General features: G+C 47.3%; 1 protein-coding gene across 1 annotated transcript in view; it reads left to right on the plus strand.

Moving 5' to 3' along the window:
• The window catches only part of DOCK11 (dedicator of cytokinesis 11), a 362537-nt gene that overhangs the window by 201397 nt on the left and 143717 nt on the right, over positions 1 to 17423 (plus strand). Inside the window, exons 43-46 of the mRNA XM_088453072.1 lie at positions 11842 to 11955; positions 14039 to 14254; positions 14491 to 14548; positions 15849 to 15955. Coding sequence (XP_088309198.1) covers positions 11842 to 11955; positions 14039 to 14254; positions 14491 to 14548; positions 15849 to 15955 — 495 coding nt within the window. The remainder of the gene's footprint in view (positions 1 to 11841; positions 11956 to 14038; positions 14255 to 14490; positions 14549 to 15848; positions 15956 to 17423) is intronic.

Genomic DNA, 17423 nt, shown 5'->3' on the forward strand with positions numbered 1-17423 from the left:
GACCGTGGCTTACATCATCAAGTCAGGCGGCAATGACAGAGGTATCACGCATTCTGACATGGGCGGTAGGTTATCTCCCTGCCATATCGGCAGTGTTCATTCCAGGAATTGGGAAGTGGACTTCCTCAGCCGTCACAATGTGCATCCCGAGGAATGGTCTCACCAAAACGTGTTTCCGCTCCTAGTGGACAACTGGGGCCTTCCGGACATGTACCTCATGGCCTCCCGACACAATCACTTACTGCCAGTGTACGGGTCCAGGACAAGGGACGCCAAGGCTCTCTTGGTAGACGCTCTGTCAGTCAAGTGGACCTTCCAGTTTGCGTACCTGTTTCCTCCAACCTCCCTTCTTCCTCGAGTACTTCGGAAGTTCAAACAAGAAGGAGACACTGTCTTGCTGGTGGCTCCAGCGTTGCCCAGAAATCAATGGTACTCAGATCTCCTGAGTCTCTCCATCGACACTCCGTTGCTGTTGCCTCAATGTCCGGACCTGTTGTCTCAAGGTCCTTGCTTTACCCGGACCTGGGTCATCTGTCTTTGACGGCGTGGCTCTTGAGGCATCCCTCCTAGGGTCCAAGGGTTTTTCTGGCTCTGTGCTTAACACCATGCTCAGAGCATGTAAACCAGCCTCTGCCAGAATTTACCACAGGGTGTGGCACACCTACTTTCAATGGTGTCGTCCTAAAGGTTATGATGCCCAGGTGTTTTGGATATCCAGAGTTTTGGCTTTCCTGCAGGTGGGTTTGGATCTTGGTCTCCGCCTTGCCTCGCTGAAGGTGCAGGTGTCTGCTCTTTCAGTGTGGTTCCAGCGAAGGATTGCTCCTCTTCCTGATATCCGCACTTTCCTACAGGGTGTCCTTTGCTTTCAGCCTCTCTTTGTCCCTCCTGTGGCGCCTTGGGATTTGGCTGTTGTCCTTAGGGTCCTCCATTTGAACCCCTGGACTCAGTGGATCTCAAATGGCTTACAGCTAAGACTGTTTTTCTTCTGGCTATTGCTTTTGCCAGAAGAGTGTCAGACTTAGGAGCTCTCTCTTGCCGTTCCCCATTTCTGTTTTTTCACCAGGACGGAGCGGTGCTTCGGACGTGCCCTGAATTCCTCCCTAAGGTGGTTTCTAGTTTCCACATTAATGAGGAAATTATTGTACCGTCCTTTAATTCTCCAGACCTCTCTGCAGGTGAGCCCTCATTGGATGTGGTGCATGCCCTCAGGATTTATGTGGACCGTACCAGTTCCCTTCGGAAGTCAGACTCCTTGTTTGTCCTCTACGGTTTCCACAAGAAGGGATGGCCAGCCAATAAACAAACTTTGGCTAGGTGGATTGTCCCGACGATCTCTGAGGCCTACACTCATGAGGGCTTTTCAGTGCCGCCCTCTGTTACTGCTCATTCTACTCGGTCTGTGGGTCCTTCATGGGTAGCTCGCCGTGGCACCTCGGCTGAGGTATTATGAATTTGTTAACTTTGCCTCTCAGTATGCTTCCTTTGGGCGGCAGATTCTCCTCTCTGCACAGTAGCGTCCCCACCCTTAAAGGGACTGCTTTGGGACATCCCTAAGGTCTCCCTGTGATTCTTGAGTGCTCCAACTTTCTTCTTTTTCTCCGGTCTTTGGCTTGCTACGAAACTGAGGTGCCTTTGGCCCAGGGGCGGGGTATAGAGGGAGACCCAAGTGCATCCTGGGAGAAAAATTTACTGCGTAAGGTGCCCGGAAGACTCTGCATCACCTATACCCCAAGGTCTCCCTGTGGACCCTATGGACGTTGAAGAAAGAGAGATAACAAAGGTAAGTTCTTGCCATATCTCTCATTTTGTTGCACGCAGTGAGTACTCTTGCTGCGTATGCAATCGCAATAGCTAATTTATTCACGCTCTTGCAACGGCGTTGAAACAGTCAGGTACGCCTGCGTTTTTACGACCGCACCCCCCAGTCACCGCCCCCAAGCGCTCACTGCCTGTTAGTCACTCTGGCTCTGCTTGGTCTCCGTGATCGCAGTGGTGCCTTGGCGCACTACAATGCATACGCATATCCAGCACGCAACAATTGCGTATTGTTTGGCAATAGCGATCCATGATGATTCAGCCCCATAAATCACTTGAAAGATGTAAGAACACACTTTCATATACACAGGGCTACACCATCATCAGAGGCAAGGTTAAGAAATGTTCTTATTCTGCCAGCTTCCACTTGTTCCATGTAATTCAGTGATGGTATTGAATTACTGTTTTACTTAACAGCTTAAGAATGAAATGTTATCCATTGCCAATATCAAAACAGAAGCCAAGAGAGGCCAAACTCAGAGTTCTTATTATGTAGTTATTGTAAAGATTACTCCCTGTTGGCCTGAGCTGTACACACTTGGCAAAGAGACATCTGCTGTTAATAATTTAAAATGCTAGCAATGTTCGGAATTAGAAAAAGACATTCTCAAGAGAGAGCAATTATAAAGGAAAAGAAAAATACTATAGAGCTATTGGTAGTTAAACAAAAATCATCTTGAAATTATGTTTTCTTCTTCAGGGCTCCGCAGGGAGACAATGGGGGGGGTGTAGGTGGAACTTGGAGGACCGGACACTAACAGCAAAGCTTTTTAAATCCCAGGATGCTCCAGTCCTTCCCCCTACACCCCGCCCACAGCCTGAGGGCAACCGTGCCTGGCAGGAGCTGTAACACCGTTTTAACAGTGGGGCTGCTATTAAGCAACCCAAGCTTATTTTTATGATTTAACTTTCATTTATTTAACTTCAAGAGCAGCAGCGCGAGACAGTCCTTTGGATGTCTGCACTGCTGCTCCATCACCCCTCCACGGCTCCGTGATACCAGCCCTTGGCTAGGTACTCCCGTCTGGGCTCTAAATGGGGGTCCTAGCTAGCAAGGCTCCCCAGACCCCAGCCTGCAGCCGGGACTCAAGGGGATAGGTAAGGTGGATTCTCGCTTGCGGGGACCCGTGTCTAATGCGCAGTCTTGCCTTTGGTCTTGGGAGACAGACCGGAGGCACTGATGTGGACACCGGTTCGTCCGGGACTCCACTAGACCGCCAGGACATTACAAGCTGCTCCTCCCTCACCCTCCGCCCCCTCTGAGATTCACGGCAGCCATTTTCTGCATTCAGGTCTCCAGGAACGCTGGGTCCAGTCTCCCTGTATACCTCTCCCAAGGGCCAGGTTATACAGCGCTATATCCTACCAGCCACTGCAGTCCGGGTAGTTAATTTTAGTGCCCACTGCAGTTATATTTCATATTCTGCATTGTATGTGACTTGTGCTAGCGCTGCTGTCTGTTTCCTTTTTATCTATAACTGTCAGCTAATATCTTTCCCTTTATTCCACTATAACCCTGGCATACTAAGGTATAGGGGATTCATTGTACCCCACATCTATATTTGTGAGGGCTATCACATACTATACATAGCTGTTGTGCTATACACTGTTCCATATTGCACATACATCTCAGTTGCTCACTTCACTGTGCCAGATTGTGTGTTATCTTTTTTCTTACAGCTATGCCTGTCAGAGGCAAGAACAACAAGCAGCCTGCTGCTCCTACTCGGGTGTCTTGTAAGTGGTGCTCAGTGGGCTTAGCTTCAGAGGACCTCATTCAGGATGATCTTTGTGCATCTTGTTATACTGCCCCGGGCCCATCAGCCCCGGTGTCCTCTCCTCAGGACCCACCCTGGGCTACCTTTTCATAGGTGCTGGCAAAAATGACGGACCACCTAGCGGTCCTTGTGGTAGCTCCCCCTATTGGATGGCCACAACAGGTACTTCCTGCAAATCCTTTGCCTCCCCATGGGTAGAAGTACTTTTTTCCTCAGTGCAGAGTCTGGCAGATATCTATACAGCCTTTCAACAAATGCTGCAAAAGGAGAGACCCTTACCTAGTAAGCCTACTAAGCGTGCGGTGTTATCTTCCCAGTCCACCCAGCTATCAGATTCTGAGTTATCATCTGGGGAGGCAGAAGACACAGACCTCACTCTGACTCCCCCTCGGGAGACGAGGAAACTCCTTCTAAATTGAATATTCCTGCACTTGTGATAGCTGTAAAATCTATTCTTCAGATAGAAGAGGTAGGACCCTCTCCTAAGGCAAAATAGCCACTATTTAAACGACAGAAGGTAGTTTTGCCAGAATTTCCTCACTCTAATCAGCTATCATCATATGAGTGAGGCATGGAATATGCCAAGTAACAGGTTTCAGCTGCCTAAATGCTTAATTTCCTTTTACCCCTTTCCAGCTTCTGATTGCACTAAGGTGCTCATTCAGACCTGCTCGCTAGATGCCTTCGCTCGCACCCAGCGTATGCAAATACTGCGCACGCCCAGTAAGGCGGGCGATTGCACGGCAAAGCATTAGCACGCCCACTATGTTTTGGCGTGTGATCACTTAGTGTATGCAGATGCCCACCAGCCATTCATAAGACGCCCACTTGCTCACCTCATCTCCTGGAAGTGCTTGAAACCATTGGTACATCGAGCACCATCGGATGCGATCGCAGCACTTGAGGTTGACTATACCCTGCCGACAGCACTGCGATCACTTCAGTGTGAAATACAACCAGGTGACGTGTACAATGACGCTGCCTGTTAATTACGCACGCCTCTGCAATGGCGTTAAGACGGTCAGGCACGCCTGCGTTCGCACTTCCACTCCACCTTTTCTTGTGGCCTGCCCCTGTTACCACCCACAAACGGCTTCTCCTGTCACTCTGCTGGGCTGTGTATGCGCAGCGAGCGAACGGTTCATGATCTTTCGCAGTGGTTTGCGCACGCTCCTTTTGATGAATACGCATGCGCACAATGCAAACCATCGGTAGCTACAAACAAACGCTTCTTAGCGAGCGGGTCTGCATAAGCTCCTAAATGTGAAGTTTCCCCTGCAATGGATTCCCACGTGACACACCTAGTTAGAAACGCTACCTTACCTATCAATACTGCAACCTCCTTAAAGGACACCACGAATAGAAGAATTGAAGCTTGCCTGAAATCTGTATACTCTCTTACAGGAGCTATTACTCATCCTGCCAGGGCTACGGGCCTGGGTGGTACAAGCCATTTAGAGTTGGGGAGAGGCCCTAGAAGATACATTTCTCTCTGATGCTTCGAGGGAACACCTGTCTTACATATCTCACATTAGAGATGCAGCCTCCTATTTAGGTGAAGCAGCTTTGGATACTGGTCTCCTAGCGTCCTAAGCACCTGCTACTTCTGTGGTAGCCCGCCGTATTGTTTGGCCTTGCTCATGGAAGGCAGATTCGGACTCTAAAAAGTAATTGGCGTCTCTGCCTTATTCTGGGGAGATCCTGTTTGGCCCAGAATTGAACAAGATTGTGGCTACCTTGGCAGCTTCCAAGATGGCGTTCTACTGCAAAGCCTTGAATGTCATCCTTTCGGTCCTTTCATCCTCAAGGAAAAGCTAAAGGTCAGTCTTTTCCAAGGCAGTCAGCATCCACAAAGGCCTCCAAGCCTAGGACCACACAGACCTGCGCTACTAGATGTCCACCTACCAAACCTGAGAACAAGCCTTCAGCCTGACAGGGCGGGCCTCTCCCTAGGGGCTCCCAGGGTGGGAGGCCGACTTCTTCAATTTGCCCAGTTCTGGCGTCTGACCACATCAGACGCCTGGGTAAGAGAAGAGGTCTCCCACGGATATGCCCTCTCATTCCTGAGGCGCCCCCCCAGCAGTTCTTTTGCACAGGACCTCCATTGGATCCAAGCAAGGCCCTGTTGCTCCAAAAGGCTATTCATTCCTTACTGCTCTCAGGAGTAATAATTCCAGTCCCCTCCTCACAGCGAGGGAAGGACTATTATTCTACCCTTTTCTTAGTTCGGAAACCGAATGGGTCTCATCGGCCTATCCTCAACCTCAAGTCTCTGAACATGTTTATCAGAGTGCCCAGGTTTCGTATGGAAACCCTATGCTCTATTGTCCTGGCTATGGAGCCTGGGGACTTTATGATGTCTCTTGACATTCAGGATGCTTTCCTACATGTACCTATAGTACCTGCTCATCAACAATATAACCGGTTTGCTATACTACAGCAACATTACCAATTTCAAGCTCTGTCTACGGCTCCTTGGGTCTTACCGAGATCATGGCAGTTATGGCGGCATACCTTCGTCGTCAAGGGATCACACTGCTCCAATACTTAGACGATTTCTTGCTGCTGGCCAGCTCCCCAGAAATTCTTCACCGCCATCTACCTTTCTACAAATGCACGGTTGGCTGATCAACTGGAAATAGTCTTCCTTGACACCTTCTCAAAGAATGGTACATCTGGGAGCCCTCTTAGACTCTCAGGTTCAGATAATCTTCCTAACAGCAGACAAAATCTTCGTATTAAAGCATCGGGTGTGCAGACTACCACAGTCGCCGAGTGTCAATTCACTCTGCAATGCAGACCCTAAGATTCATTGTGTCCACAGAGGAGTTCGCTCAGTTTCACTCCATGCCCCTACAACACCTGATTCTCTCCAGGTGGACGGGCTCCCCCAACTGCTCAGATCCCAGATGATGGGCCTCTTCCCAGAGGTTCGCCTGTCCCTAGCCTGGTGGCTACAGATATCCCCATCGAACAAGCGACGCACCTTTTGGATCCCTGATTGGGTACTCCTAACCACGAACACAAGCCTCTGCTGGTGGGGAGCAGTGGTTGGCCAGCACACCTTCCAAGGACGCTGGACTCCAACCGAGGCAATCTTGCCTATCAATGTCCTGGAACTCCGAGCCATCTACAGAGCTGTCACCCTGGCTCAGGAGATTCTTCACAGCAGGCCAGTACAAGTGCAGTGACAACGCCATGGCAGTGCCTGCCTCAATCACCAAGAAGGCACTCGAAGTCGGACAGCAATGGCAAAAGTGTCCTGCATTCTCACATGGGCCGAACGCCATCTCCACAGTGTTCATCCCAGGAATTCTCAATTGTGAAGCGGCTTTGCTCAGCCATCACGACGTGCATGCAGGGGAGTGGTCTCTACATCCAGAAGTCTTTCTGGAGTTAGGACAAGGGGCCCCAATGCGGTCTTCGTGGATGCATTATCTGTAAGGTGGACCTTCCATTTGGTGTACCTCTTCCATCCAGTCTCCCTTCCTCCTTGGATTCTTCGGAAGTTCAAACAGGAAGGAGGCACAGTCCTGTTGGTGACTCCGGCTTGGCCCAGATGCCATTGGCACTCCGGTTGTCAAAGTCTCTCCATAGACGCCCTTTTTCAAGTTCCCCTTCAACCAGACCTGTTGTCTCTGGATCCCTGTCTACATCCGGACCTGGCCCATCTGTCTTAAATGGCTTGGCTCTTCAGACATCCCTACTAAGGTCTAAGGGATTTTCTACCTCTGTGTTCCAGACCATGATCAGAGCTCGTAAACCGGCCTCTGCCAGGATTTATTACTGGCTATGGCATACATATTTCCAGTAGTGTGCCCCTAGAAACTATGACCCTCAAGTTTTTAAAGTTTCTAGAATACTTGCCTTTCTTCAGGCTGGACTGGATCTTAGACTCCGCCTAGCATGTCTGAAAGTGCACGTCTCTGCTCTCTCCATCTGGTTAAAGTGCAGAATTGCTCCTCTACCAGATGGTCACATCTTCCTACAAGGTGTTTTACGTATACAACTCCCCTTTGTCCCACCTGTGGCTTTATGGGATTTGTCAGTGGTTCTCCACGCACATTAGGATCCTCCATTCGAACCACTGGAATTGGTAGATGTCATAGCATCTGCCATAGGGTATCGGATTTCATGTCACTCCCCCTTTTTGATCTTTCATCAGGACAGGGCTGTTCTTAGAATGTGCCCTGGCTTCCTTTCCAAGGTGGTTTCTCGTTTCCACCTTAATGAGGAAAATGTGGTTCCGGCCTTTCAATCACTAGACCTCTCAGCAGGTGAGGCTTTTTTGGATGTGGTCCGTGCTCTGAAGATCTGCGTGGACCATACTAGTTCCATCAGTAAATCAGACTCCCTCTTCATCTTATATGGATTCCATAAAAAGAGATGGCCAGCTAACAAACGGACTCTGGCCAGATGGATTCGCAATGACTATCTCACAGGCTTAGACGCAGACTGGCCTTCCTGTGCTGACTACAGTATTTGCTCATACTACTCACTCTCTGGGTCCCTCGTGGGCAGCACGGCGTTACGCCTCTGCTGAACAACTATGCAAGGTGGCTACGTGGTCTTCTGTCCACACCTTTCTTAGGTTCTATGCCTTTGATACATTTGCCTCTCAAGATGCTTCCTTCAGGCATCGGGTTCTCCTCTCAGCTTAGGAGCGTCCCCGCCCCTGAAAAACTGCTTTGGGACATCCCCATTGTCTCCCTGTGCAGCCCTATGGACCCTGAAGCAGAAAAGGAGAGTTATGGTAAAACTTACCCTCGTTAACTTTCTTTGAAGTAGATAGGGTCCACAGGGCACCCACCCTGACGCTCCTGGCTTCTATGGGTTTATTCTCTGGGTCACTTGTTTCCCTCTCTGTGTGAGAGTGTGATTCTACAGTGTACCAGTCTTCCTTTTCTCCTATCCTGCTCCTGCCTTGGGCTTGGTAACAAAACTGACTTGCCCTCAGGCTGTGAGCGGGGTATAGGGGGAAGGATCTGAGCATCCTGGGATTGAAAAAGCTTTGCTGTTGGTGTGCAGTCCTCCAAGTCCACCTACACCTCCCCTATTGTCTCCCTGTGGACCCTATGGACTTCAAAGAAAGAGAGTAAGTTTTATCATAACTCTCCTTTATTTCCTCTGCAGACTTAGTTAGCAACGTCCAACAGGAATCCCTAGAGTTATGGATCTTTTTTTGATCAAATGTATAAAATGAACTTATTACTGTGACTAAGGGTAATGTGCCACCCTTTATGAAGGTTCACAGTGCTGTCCAATATGGCCCATGCTGTGTATCAGGTCCAATGTGGTCCTTGCTATGTATCAGGACCAGTGTGACCCATGCTGTGTGTCAGGTCCAATGTGGTCCATGCTCTGTATCAGGTCCAATGTGGCCCATGCTGTGTATCAGGTCCAATGTGTCCCATGCTGTGTATCAGGTCCAATGTGGCCCATGGTGTGTTTCAAGTCCAATGTGGCCCATGATGTGTAGCAGGTCCAATGTGGCCCATGCTGTGTATCAGGTCCAATGTGGCCCATGCTGTGTGTCAGGTCCAATGTAGCCCATGATGTTTATCAGGTCCATTGAGGCCCTTGCTGTGTAGGTATCCGGTCATTAGGTCTACAGTAAATAGGTAGACAATGTTTGGGTAGACAATGGAAGTTAGACAGGCAATAGGTCGACAGGGTCTGAAGGTCGACACACTAAAGGTCGACTGGTAAGAAGGTCGACAGGTACTGAAGGTCGACATGGTCATTAGTTCGACAAACATATGTTCGACATATAAATGGTCGACACATTTTTTTTTCTTCTGTTTGTTAGGGTTAGGCACTTACTCCGACGGTTAGGGTTAGGCACCAGGAGGGACGGTTAGACTTAGGCACTTACCGGAGGGTTAGGGTTAGGCACTAGAATGGACAGTAAGGGTCAGGCACCTACACCGACAGTTAGGGATAGGCACCAGGAATGAGGGTTAGGCTTCAAGGGGAGGGTTATGGTTAGGGTGAAGATTAGGGCTAGAAAACAAAACAAACATGTCGACCATTTATATGCCGACCATATGTGTGTCTTCCTAATGACCCTGTTGACCTTCAGTACCTATCGACCTTCTAACCAGTCAACTTTTAGTGTGTCGACCTTCAGACTCTGTCGACCTATTGCCTGTCTAACTTCCATTGTCTACCCAAACATTGTTTACCTATTTACTGATGATCTACACCCTGCTGTATATCAGGTTGCCTATCATTGGTTTAAACAGGACATATTTCAGTTTTGTCAAGAAAGGCAGCTGTTGAAATATTTTTGTAAGGGTTTTCCTACAAAATAAAAATCTGTACTATTTTGCGGCCATAAACTTACCAGATATTAATAGGGGCATTAGATTTGGAAACAGTTTGAGAGTTTTGGAAGATGATCCAGCATGGAGAAAGGATGTAGGGTGTGAGCACAGCCCTGGGCCAATGGTCACTTTACTCTGACACCAACCATGGAAACTATTTTTTATATAGAAGCTTTGAAACTTGTGGACATGACCTCATATCTTTACGTTCTTTTGCATAAATTCGCGGATGGGCGACCGCCAATAGACGCAGCCGTGGCCGTGTCTGCATCATTCTCTGAATCAGGCCCACAGTATAAATTACTGAAATTTTGAGGGTTTGGTTTTCAGAACATTCTCTGAGACTGGGCCAACAGTTTGTGACATATCCATCTGGGAACTGTTTATAAACATTTCACTAAGAAGAAAATCTATGTTTCAAGAATATTTAAACATTTTAATGTCACTTTTCCCTACATAATAGAAAATAGCATTAAACATGTGGTTTAGAATTCTAAAACCCTTTTAAACCTGATATTGTCAAAGCGATTGTAATCAAAATGATATGTGATGCATGATTCAGAGTTAGGAGCAGATGAATAAAAGGAGCAGTTTGCACCTTGGCAGAACCGTGTTGCACTGCAGGTGGGTCACATTAAAATGTGCAGAGTGATTTAAAGTTGGGAAAAGTTGTGTCCTAGCTTAATTCTAAATTTCAGTGTAAAAACAAAGCTGCCCAGTATTTCCTCGCGTCCTGCAAAAGCAGTCAGTATTTCCCCTGTGTATGTGCATCCCTTGCATTGTAACATGAGGTCTCATTCAGACCCGCTCGCAAGCGGGTCGATGGTTGCGCGCGTGCGCAAGCCCCGTAGCGAGTGAAAAATTCACTCGCTACGGGGCTCGCTACAAACGGGGCGGCTGTCGATGTTGATCGACAGCTCGCCCTGTTTTGTAGGCTGGGTGGGGGGGGGTGGCTGGACAAACGGAGGCGTTGCTGAAGGAACGCCTGCCGTTTGTGGGCGGCCCTACTGACATCACCAGTGATGTCAGTAGTGAGCTTCCGGCTCTATTAGAGCCGAAAGCTCACTGGGGCTTGCGGCAGGCGAGACTCTATCACAAGGGTCTCGTCGCAAGCCCGATGGTTGCGATGGTCGCGACCATCACCTGGCCACTCACAAAAGCTGTGGGTGGTCACCCACAGCTTAGCGAGCCGCCAGGAGGCCGGCTTTTAAAAAAAAAAAACTGCCGCCCTCATTCAGAACGAGCGCTCACTTTTTGCGAGCGGCTCTGAATGAGGTCCATGGTTTGTTGCAGCACCACATTGCTTCCTTGTTTGCTTTTTTTTATTTATTCCTATTTATGAATAAGGCCCAAAGACTACATATTGTCACTGGTATAAGTGTGATATATATTTACACTGTGGGTGACATTTATGAATAAAAGGAATAAACTGTGTAGAAAATGTGAAGTTGACCTTACCAGCCAATCAGTTTCCATTGCTGTTTTTGTATAGCTTTAGCTGGGTACACATTAGCCGATATGTAGACAATATGTTGTCCGATCCGCCGGGTCAGCATTGGCCAGTGTGTACGCACTACTAAGCGCTCTCCCGTTTGGTCGTCATTCGCATCATTCGGTCGGCCCTACATGCAGCTCAATCTGAGATTCCGACTGACGACCCCAGGCAGCTGGTGCCGACATATCAGGCGGTTGGGCACTGGATCGTGTAATGTGTACCGGCCGCCAAATATGTCGGCCCGCCGGTGGTGTTGTCGTCCATCGCATCACTGGGTACACACAGTGTAAAAGCTTATCTGATTAGTTGCCACCTTATATTCACAGTCACTTATAAAATAATTGAAAGAAATATCATCTTGTGCGTGATGACTGACAACAACATATTGTAACCTCCCGGGGTATCCTGTCACATTCTACTTTTTCAGATAATAATCGCTGTAAGCCAGCTGATTGCTGATGTGGCTCTTAGCGGAGGCTCCAGATTTCAGGAATCACTTTCTATTATTAACAATTTTGCAAACAGTGACAGAGCAATGAAGGTATTGTTCAATTTAATATTGGTTTTATTGTGAAATTGTGTCGTTTGTGTGCAATACTAAATACTAGCTTGTCACTGACACCTGTGATTGCAGAAAGCTTATGGGTGGTAAAGTACACAACACTGGAAGAGGAAGAATAGCTGAAGTGTTTACATTGTGCATTCTGCTGTTACTAATTGGCCAGAGCATGGCAGCAGCAAGCACCACTTTTTGGATGAGCAGTTAGAACTAATTTTACAGTCCTAACATATAAACGTTGTATGCAGGAAAATATTGGAGGGGATTAGCATATCTTAATCGCAGCGTCGATCGCACTTGCGATCCGTACTGAATCAGGCCCTAAGTGAGTAGTTTAGTCATAATGCAGAGTAGACAATGACAACCACAAAGGCACAACTAAAACAGCCTTCCTAAGGTAACCATGGAGTGAAGGACCAGGCTATAGAAGATTCTGTATTCACATTTGTACTGCAAGCTGCCCACATTCAGTAGCAGGAATAAAAATAAAATAAAAAAAACAAGAAAAACGAGAAATAAAAATATAGAGTATAAAATAAACCCAAAGCCCACCTCCCTGTATACCACCCTGACAATTTGGCATACCTAATACCCTAACTATTACATACTAGAAGCTACAAGCCTATAAGGTCACTATAGCTAAACTAAACTAAACCTGCTGTGCAGTGAATAGTAATATCCACACAAGCAGGGGGATACTCCAGCTATAAGAAGCCGAGCAACTGAGAAGTAGTATAACAATGACCATCCTGCCATATCATAATGTACCACCCGCACAACAGGCAGAATACAGTAGGTATCAAGCCATATGACATACCAAAGCAAATGGTAAAACAGTTAAACACATTGCATAATCAAGCCCCATCACAATAACATATATCATATACCACATTAAAGGTAAAAAGAACAGTGACAAATGATTAAACAGACACAGCATCATATATTATAGTTACGTGTCAGACGTGTTAAAACAAGAGAAGACTAGACCAGCAAAAGGAATAATCAGTCCGTAGACATTGTAAAGAACTTTGTTGCTCCATCCACCTCAATGTGTAGCTTGGATGGGAAAAGCATAGCATAGGCCAGGTTCAACTCCCGAAGTCGACGCATTATTGGCAAGAACTGAGCCCTATCTTTCTGAACATTCACAGCTAAAACAGCAAACGCAGATATCTGGATTCCATTCCGATCCAACTGTTCTTTTCTTATGGACCAAATACTGCATCTCTATCCTGGTAATGTAGGAACTTAGCAATAAAAGTATGTGGTGGAGTTCCATGTTGTAAAGTCCCAAAAGGGATACGATACACATGATCCGCAGCCTGATTGGACTTCCCCATATCATTAGTACCAAACTGACAGCTGGGGACTGTGTAGGAACAGGTATCCATGTGGCCCAGAAAAGCAATGGTGAAGGTACATTGCAGGCCCACTGGATATAGGTGGTATTAAATATGCAGGTTGAGTCACTGCCTGGACAGAGGGAGGAAGCAGTCTCATACAGGAGGATAAGTAGCTGCAAGCTGTACAGCACCAGCATGCAGCTAAGAGGCTCACCGCTGCCCCCAGTCAGCCAGCATCAGCCGCTAGAGAGCTCAGGCGTGGTCACATGATGCAGGGTGTCAGAAGGCCGTAAGTGTGTCATGGCGTCTCCTGTTCACCGGAAGCCCCGAAATTGCCGCCAGCCACTGACGCCAAGTGCCCCTCAGGAGTGCAAAGTAAGACTTCCACTTAACCGCCCGGCATCTGACCGCAGGATAGGAAATCCCATGCACTTGTCACATGACTTATGTTTGAAGTATTCCACAGTGGAATGAACAACAAAACACACCTATATATGAAAGCCTACTCGTATAACAAGAATTTTGGTCAGTACAAAAGAAAGTATTATGCTTACATATATAATTTGTGGGCAATCCATAAGTACGGATTTTAGCAGACATTTCTTAAGGTAATTGTATGATTGAGGCCGTAAGTCTCACCACACTTTTGATAACTGTACAAATAATAAATGTTTGCTCACACAAATTTTGTTCCAGTTTCTAACCACAATGTCTTCTGACAGTCAACAGCTTTTCCATCAGAAGTCAAAGATCTAACAAAGAGAATCCGCACAGTTATCATGGCAACAGCTCAGATGAAGGAACATGAAAAGGACCCTGAAATGCTGGTAGACCTCCAGTACAGTTTGGCCAAGTCATACGCAAGTACCCCTGAGCTCAGAAAGACCTGGCTGGAGAGCATGGCCAAGATCCACGTGAAGAATGGAGACTACTCTGAGGTTAGTGGCTTATAGAGAACTAAAACCTATTGAAGTGACACATTTTCAGCAAATATGCCCGTTGCTAGCAGAATTGCACTGACTGGCGGCTAAATGTATGAGGATACATTTGTATATTAGCATGTGTAGTCCATTCAGTTGACAGCACAAAATAGTCATTGTCTTTATGTGTCCTGATTTTGTGGGAGTCTTATTACCTGTAATGACTGTACATGACATATATCTTCTTGTTGTAGGCTGTAATGTGTTGCATCCATGTAGCTGCCCTGGTTGCTGAATTCCTCTACAGAAAGAGTAAGTTTCCTTATTCTAAAGAGAAATCGAGAACTCATTTAAAAAGTAAAGGTTTGAATAAGTATCCTCCATATTCATCTTAAAGAGCGATACTAGCTCCACAGTGTGTGCTAAAAGTAAATCGCTCTCCCCTTACTAGTGTATGGAGAACCGATGTGTATACTAAGCAAAGGCATCGCTGGAGACATCTCAGAATTCTCCACGGTGACTCCTTATATGAATTGGACAAAGCAGTGTAAACCCTTTTATCATTGATAAAGGCTTTTCACTGCTACATGAATAGACCCCTTTGTCCTTTATGGACGACCAGAGTTTTAGACCTATGTGGCATGGTGGTGTATTTTGACCAGAATTAGGTTTTTCCCTAGGCTTGAACTTAGGGCCTGATTCAGACCCGGTCGCGAGCGCTGAGCGCTAGCAAGCGGGTCGATGTTGGCCAAGTGCACACGACGGGGGCGGCTCCGTCGTGCGCATGCGCGAGACCCGAATAATGACGGCCAAGCCATCGTTATGGGTCACGCACCAAAGGGGGCGTGCTGTCGATGGTGAGTGACAGCACGCCCCCTTTGGTGGGCGTGCCGGGGGTGTGGCTGCCCAGACGGAGGCGTTCCCATGGGAACGCCTACTGTCTGGGGCCGGCCCACTGACATCACTGTCAGAGCCAAAAGCACTCCAGGGCTTGCGGAAGATGAGACCCTACCACAAGGGTCTCGTCGCAAGCCCGATGATCGCGATGGTCAAGACCATCGCGACCATCATTTTGGCCGCTCGCTATAGCTGTGGGTGGTCATCCACAGCTATGCGAGCGGCCAGGAGGCCGCTCTTAAATTCAGAGGGACGGCCCTGATTCAGAGCGAGCGCTCTGTCAGAGCGTCCAGCTCTGAATTAGGGCCTTAGTCAGGACCATACAATCCCTAAAAATGGGGACACTCTTAAATTAAACAGGTTCCAGGGCTGAAAATTGGCAGTCTGACAAACACCTGTGTGAAAGCTACAAAAGTATAGTTTTAACCTCACAGTCTGAGCAAATGTTAAACTTTATGACTCATTCAAGTTCATATTAAATCTAGAGTTAGTCCTTTTTAAAGGGACCATATATATTATTCAGCCCTCTATGTTTGCATGCAAGGGCATAACTATAACTTTGGGGGTTACATAGCAAGATCTTAAAAGGGCCCCCCAAGAGGTAAAAAACCACATACATTTGCCCCCACACAGAGCACGTTACTGGTATCTATATTCATGTGTAGTTGGAGTCATTGTAAATGGAACCAGCCTGATTACATTTTCCTCTACACAGAACTTTTCCACAGTGGCTGTTCTGTGTTTAAGAAGATCACGCCGAATATTGATGAGGAGGCAGCCATGAAAGAAGATGCTGGCATGCTGGATGTCTACTACAGTGAGGTGACACTATTAACATATTTCTTTATCTCTGATTGTACCCTTCCATATTGCAAGCATATAGGGAGCAGCTGTGGTACTACTAAAGGCGTAGTGATGCTAGGTCTTGCAATGATTAGGTCAGTATCCTACCATGTCTGCTTCACTGTGAATCCTTGCATTGAGAGTGGCAGCTTATGGTCAGCTTGTAAAAGCTAGATAAGATATTGGGATGTAGTTTATACACCTACCATCGGGATGCTGGCTGCCAAAATCTCATTACCGGAATTTCGAATCACGGGCAGAATCCCGGCATTAGCGGGGATGCCGAAGCCGGAATCCAGATAAGTATAGCGGGTGCCATTAGCCGCGGGGAGGGGGTGGGGGGTTGGTAGGTTTAGGCACCCCGGGAATTAGGGTTAGGCTGCGGGAGGGGGGAATCCGGACTGTCGGTGTCCCATACCCAACCCAAGATATCAGCTCTGTCTCAGGGACGTATTGTGTTGAGCAACACTTGAATAATAACCTTCCAGACACTAAAGCAACAGTGGTTGACATTAATACATTAAAGCCAGTATTGAATTAGGACTTGCAGTTAGCTCACATCCTCTATACATTAAGGGACATATTTATTAACATTATTTTTACAAAAATAATGTGAAAATGGGTGTTATCACACCCTTTTCACATTTTTTTAGTATCTCATAAATTTATTAAAGAGCAGTTGGAGTAAATTTCGTGAAAAACTACTCCAATCCCTTCAATTCACATATTTTTAGTAAGCAGATCGCATTTCCCATGCTTGTAATGGGAAATGTGATCTGCCTGAAATTTACTAAAAGTAAATTGTGAAAAAATAACGGGGGAAAGCAGATGGCGTTATTAGAGCTTTCCCTCGGTTCCCCGACTCCTGCTCTGCTCCGACAGGCAGAGCAGAGCCGGGAGCCGGCCCCTGTGATAAGCTGTATGGTCCAAATAGACCACAAGCTGATCACTTACCAAAAAAATAGTTAAAAAAAACCCCCAGCACTTACCTGCATCTTTGGGGCTGGTGATCGGTGCTCACAAAGCACAAATCAGCTGACCGGGGTCACAGTTCAGGAGCCCGGAGACCAGTTGACCAGAGTCCCTGAGAGACGTGTACTGGTAACACCTGGGTCGGGAATCGGTGGCTATGTTCAGGGCTGCCATCGGAAATGTGGGGCAGATGTGTAAGGTATCTGACTGCCATGTAAGAGGTGATTTATCCGAGTCCAGGTATGACAGTATTTTTAAATGTGTGTGTTAAATAAAAGAGGATGTGACTGAAGGTACTTGGGGAGGTAGCCAGGGAGGAGATAGGGGCGACTAGGAGATGCTTTGGATAACAGAAGAGGAAACTAGAAGTGAGAATGTTTATGAACAGAAAGTTGACAGGCCCGAACAGCGCCTCCTGCCCTGCGGTACACTGTGCCATGGAACATGTCGCTCCACCCTAGTAACGGCCCTTTCA

Source organism: Taudactylus pleione, unplaced genomic scaffold (assembly GCF_031769625.1).
Source record: "Taudactylus pleione unplaced genomic scaffold, aTauple2 ptg000039l, whole genome shotgun sequence".
Classification (NCBI taxonomy): domain Eukaryota; kingdom Metazoa; phylum Chordata; class Amphibia; order Anura; family Myobatrachidae; genus Taudactylus; species Taudactylus pleione.